The 5,935-nt window shown below is 36.8% G+C and overlaps 1 protein-coding gene across 1 annotated transcript; it reads left to right on the forward strand.

Moving 5' to 3' along the window:
* The first annotated feature begins 2,354 nt into the window (after positions 1-2,354).
* Positions 2,355-4,240, forward strand: LOC110281183 (nudix hydrolase 14, chloroplastic-like). The gene is made up of 4 exons (XM_052261740.1): positions 2,355-2,510; positions 3,078-3,170; positions 3,267-3,338; positions 4,208-4,240. Exons 1-4 carry the CDS (start codon positions 2,355-2,357, stop codon positions 4,238-4,240), a joined length of 354 nt encoding a protein of 117 aa, XP_052117700.1.
* The last annotated feature ends 1,695 nt before the right edge of the window (positions 4,241-5,935 follow it).

Genomic DNA, 5,935 nt, shown 5'->3' on the forward strand with positions numbered 1-5,935 from the left:
AATCCTTCTTATGACTTAAGACCTCTTTCATGAACTTAGCATAAGAGGGTATTTGCTCAAGTGCCTCTGCAAACGGAATCTTTATTTCAAGAGTCCTGAGATAGTCTGCAAAGCGGGCAAATTGTTTGTCTTGTTCCGCTTGGCGGAGTTTCTGAGGATAAGGCATCTTGGCTTTATACTCTTCAACCTTAGTTGCTGCAGGTTTATTTCCTACAGAAGTGGTTGGAGAAGCCTGCTTAAGGGGGTTGTTACACTACAAGAAAAAAGGTCTGTGGCCACGCTTTTTTCTTGCCACGCTTCAAAAGCGTGGCCAAAAGTGGTCAATAGCCACGCTTTTCTGAAGGTGGCGATAGATAAGAAATTTGGCCACTCTTTTTTTTGTCACGCTTCAAAAGTGTGGCGAAAAGGATCAACGGCCACGCTTTTGTAAGGGTGGCAATTGATTAGAGAAAAGGCCACGTTTTTTTCTGCCACGCTTCAAAAGCGTGGCCATAGAGAGAAACAAGGACGTTTTAAAAGCGTGGCGACAGAGTTTCATTACGGCCACGCTTAAAAAGCGTGGCTATATGCTGGTACACCATTGCCACGCTTTAAAAGCGTGGCCAAAGGTTTCTTTACTGCAACGCTTCAAAAGCGTGGCCGTAGAGGGCAACAATAACGTTTTAAAAGTGTGGCGAGAGGGGCCCCAACCAATTGACCCAAACCCGGCTCCCAAACTCGGCTCCCAACCAGGACCAAACTCGGCCCCCAACCTTGTCCCCAACCCTAATCCGCCGCAAGGAGTGGCATACTGCCGCCGTCCGTCCGTCTATCTAGCTTCCCTCGTGCTCCAAGTCTTCAACCCCAATTCGCTTTCACCGATCACATCTGCTTCCTCGAGTTCGGCGTCCGTCGTCTTTATCTGCTCAGCCGCGCTTCCGCCGCCGTTGGTTACCGTTAACGTTCGTGTCTTCGTTCAGCCGTCGTCTTCATTCGCATTCTTCGCCGTTCAATTTTGCTCGGCGTTCACCATTCGCGTTCACTCGTCGTTCACCATTCGCGTTCACTCGCCATTCACCGTTCGGGTTCGCGTTCGTCTGGAAGCCACGTTGCCCTGCTTCAAACTCTGCGACCAACCCGTGCGCTCCACCTAGCCGTCGAACTGCTCTCTTTTGTCGCCGCCGTGAGTTCCCTAAACCCACCACTAGACAATACACTCACACAACACCAATACTCTGCTTGAAACTCTGCAACTTCTTATTTCTATTACAATAAGTAACTATTTGATTTGGCAGTGGTTTGGATTTTTTTCATAGACTGAATTAAAGTATACAATAGTTATGTTCTCTTCTCTATCACATTGATACTAAGCTTTGAATTCTCTTATTTTGTTTCAAGTTTTCCGCACTCAACATGTTTGATGAAATGCTTTAACCATATTTCGGGTTGGTTTTATCATTTCTAGCTTTTAGAAACTTAGTAAGTTGATTGCATGTGAAATTAGAATAATTGGATCTTAGTAATTAGGAAATTTTAGCTGCAAAAATAACATCTTTGTAGAAAACATATTAGCATGATGATTCCACTTGCGTTAGTGTTCTTCTGGTAAATTTTAACTGTTAGTGTGAACTTGTTAATTTGCTAATTATTCCGGTCTTGTTGTTCTGTTGTTCTTCTGTTATTTTTATTTTATTTTTTTTGTTGTGATTTTCTGTTTTTGAACCTGTTAAGTTGATAATTTGCTAAATTATTGGGCTGCTGTTGTTTTAATTTGCTAAATTGTTAGGTTTCTGTGATTTAATTTGTTGGATTTTCTATTTAGGTCTTGTTCTTGTTAATTTGCTAAATTGTTGTTGTGTATTTATTGTTGTCTTTGAGATTCTTGTTGGATATTGGTGATCATTGATTTATTATATGCTTCATGTTTTCATTGTTTTCTTCTTCTGAAGGAAAAAAAATTCTGTTTTCATTATTTTGTTGATTGTTTGTTTTGTTTCAGAAATTAATTTTTTGTGATCAATGCTCAAACTTTAAATGCTGTTCTGTTGGTTTTGCAGTGTTTGTTTTGTTTCAGAAATCAATTTTTTGTTATCAATGCTCAAACTCTGAATGTTGTTCTTTACAAAGAGTTGTTTATCTTGTTTCTTTAAATAGCTATGTAAGTTTAACTTGCAGAAAATGTATTAATAAGCTAGAATGTGAGTCAATTTTTGAGCATTTTTCTATTTTCTGTACTAAATTTTGGACTAGCAACTGTGATTATTTGAACTAGTTAATTACCTTTATTCTTGTTCAGCATGGCACTCTCGGGGCACTTGTCCAAGATTCTGTTAAGAGCCACTACTAGATTCTTGTTATCATGCTATATAAAAAACATGTCTCAGTTGTGGTGGTTTGGTTTGGTTTTTGTTGTTTTCCATTGTAGGAATGCTATTGATTCCTCTTTATTCAAGCAATGGTTGCATAACTTGCAAAGTGAGATTGGGATTCTAGCTGATGGCACCTTGGCTCTGAGACAAGTTCTAATTCAGGTAATTGCATCATCAGTGTTTAAAAAGTGGATATAATTTCTGATAATTAGGCCTTGTTAATTGGTAATTTAAGTAACTGACTAACCTGTTAGTCTTCTAGTCTTATTCATGTTCTCAAATCAAAATCAACGAAACTAGTTGGACTCTTTTTGGTGTAAACAGGGTGTAGACATGTTTGGAAAGCGCATTGGGTTTCTCAAATTTAAAGCTGACATTTATAAGCCAGTCTATGTTTCCATTTTCTTGTGTTAATTTTAGCAAGGGGCTATGAACTAATAGACATTTTACCTGTTATGCTCTATATATATTATTCAAAAATAGCTTCTTGTGCTTCAATATCCAAAAATTGGATTCCTCATCATGGCAAGCAATGTATTAATAGTATTTGATTCATAGGCATACCACATTCTGAGCTATGTGGTATCTAAAATGCACAACTATTAGGATCTTTTGCTTCTTACCTTATGTTCTCAGGCATCCATCATTCCTCTTTTGCTTGTAATTTCTGTGCACTTGCACCTGATGCTGATTTCTTTCTTTATATATAATAAAGTAAACCGTGATTAGGTTCCAGGTATTGTATTTGCAAGAGGACCTGCTGTGACTATGTTGATACTTCTGGAATCAGATGGTGAAACTTATGCTGTCCTTACTGAACAGGTTCTTAGATGTTGGATCCTTGCAGAGAGAACTATGTTTTTTTTCAAACATTTTAACTAGAGTTCCATATTATGCTTATTATTTTTTATTTATCAGGCAAGGGTTCCAACTGGAAGAATTATCTTGGAATTGCCTGCTGGAATGACAGCACTTGAGGAATTAGCAAAGGTCAGTCTAGTTGTAAGTTTATTTTATTGGTATTGGTAGTTTGGTACTATCAATTTTTTAAGCAACACTAGTTTTCATGCATGGGGATTAACTCTAGCTCAAGGTGTTTCCAGTTTTCTTCTATTTTTAATTTCTCTAGTTTCACTATCCATTGCCATTACCTATTAATTTTTGGTATAGTATCCCTAATAACAATAACAAGACGTTCAGGTCGTTGGAGTTGAATTTAGTTTTGAAACCGAAAAATCCATATCTCATGTATAAATTCTGGTATTTAAATTAAAGATTTTGCTAGCGATTGGCTTTTAAGTAGTTAAGAGTAGAATGTTTTTGCATAGAAAATTAAGCAGTCCATCAAATTTATCAACCTTTAAAAGTTTTTCTACTTGTGGATTTTTAAAAAGTAGTAAAACTCTTCAGAATATTGATAAGACCTATGGATTTAATTGGAAGAGAGGAAAGTGTAACAATGTAACATTGAGTAATATTGAACAAATGAAAATTATGTGGTATTTTCTTTTGATATTTATCTATTTAGTAATATTAATTTATCATATAAGGCGGCATAAGGAAAAAAACAACTTGAATACTTGATAGATATAATCACTATTTTGAAAAGAATGATTTTTGACTTTTCCTTTCTCTAGATAAAGCTTGACTATCAAATGCTAAAATATAATTAAGAAAGGGAAAATGATTGAAAAATGCTTTCTTTATTTCAATATACATGTCAAGTTTTTTTTTATAGTAGAATGTGAACCTGATTTAATTTGGAATTGTTAATACATGCATAAATTAGATTATTTCTTATAATATTTTTATATATATCGTTTTTGTTGGTTCAATTTGTTCTTGATATTTTGCTGCAGGCTAGTATTGGAATGGATAACTTGAACGCTTAATGCACAAAGTGGAGCAGTTTTAGGTTGATTTTGATCTTTTACTAAGTATTTAGGTTGACGATCATCTCTATTAGTGTAATTTGATATATTATGAGCAGTTCTAACTTGTATTGTTTCTGTATTTTTCTTCGATTTTTAGTTTTGGAATTTGAACTCGAGATTTATTTTGTATTTGAGTAATAGTTTTATAATGTATAAAACAATTATAGTAAATTATATATCTCACTAATTATTGTTTGATTTGTCTTGTAATAAAAATTGTATACTATATTTGTAGGTTTGGTAATAAAAAAGGATTGAAAATTTATAGTGTAGCAATGAAGATCAAGTAAGGGAAAGAATTTTTTTTTTAATTTAACAAGGCTTTCGCCACGCTTTTAAAGCGTGGTTGTATATTTTGCTATGGCTACGCTTTAAAAGCTTGGCCATATCTCTTCCTATTGCCACGCTTTAAAAGCGTGGCTGTATCTCCACCTATCGCTACGCTTTTACAGTGTGGCCAGATCTGCCCTATCGCCACGCTTTTACAGCATGGCCATATCTCTACCTATCGCCTCGCTTTTAAAGCGTGGCTGTATTTCCCACCTACAGCCACGCTTTTCCAAGTGGCCGTCTGTAAAAAGGCGTGGCAAACAAAAAGCGTGGCAATAGACTGCAAAAAGCGTGGCGATAGAGCAACCGCCACCCTTTGATAGGCCACCCTTTCGAAAGCGTGGCGATAGCTCAAAAAGCGTGGCGAAAAGCTATCGCCACGCTTTTTTCAGCTTTTTGCCACGCTTTAAAAGCGTGGCAAAAGACGTGTTTTCTTGTAGTGTTACCAGCACTTGCAAGTGTCTGACCCCTTTGTGGCGTTTGAATGCCAGGATTGGGTGCTTTTTGGGCGTTTAATGCCAGATTGCAACCCTTTTCTGGCGTTTGAACGCTAGAATTGGCTACCCATTGGGTGTTTAATGCCACTTTCTTACCCTTTTCTGGCGTTTGAACGCCAGAATCATTCCTCTCTGGGCTCTTACTGTCCTCAGAGGGATTTTGGGTAGTTGGTTGGTCATCCTCTGTCAATTGTTCCTTGCTTAGCTTTCTGCTGCTTTGAGTTGATACATTTAATATCTTCCCACTCCTTAATTTAACAGCTTGGCATTCTTCTGTTATCTGTTTAGATAGTTGTTGTCTTGTCTGATTCAATTGTGCTTCCATATTCTTGTTTGCATTTTTAGTGTCTTGGAGCATCTCTTTAAATTCTGCTAATTGTTTTGTCATAAGGAGTAATTGTTGATTAAGCTCAACCATCTGTTCTTGAGGGTCAGGTTCAGTAGTTACTGCCATGGCTTCTTCTTTTATAGAGGACTCACTGCTTGAGTATAGATGTTAATTTCTAGCAACTGTATCTATGAGCTCTTGAGCATCTTCAATCGTCTTCCTCATGTGTATAGATCCACCAGCTGAGTGGTCTAAAGACATCTGAGCTTTTTCTGTAAGCCTATAATAGAAGATGTCTAACTGTACCCACTCTGAAAATATTTCAGAGGGGCATTTCCATTTCATAGGGGCACTTCCTTAGCATCTCTTTATACCTCTCCCATGCATCATAAAGAGATTCATTATTCTCTTGTTTAAAGCCTTGGATGTCCAGCCTAAGCTGTGTCATCCTTTTTGGAGGGTAAAATTGATTCAGGAATTTGTTTGATAACTGTTTCC

The sequence above is a fragment of the Arachis duranensis genome, chromosome 5 (assembly GCF_000817695.3).
Source record: "Arachis duranensis cultivar V14167 chromosome 5, aradu.V14167.gnm2.J7QH, whole genome shotgun sequence".
NCBI lineage: Eukaryota > Viridiplantae > Streptophyta > Magnoliopsida > Fabales > Fabaceae > Arachis > Arachis duranensis.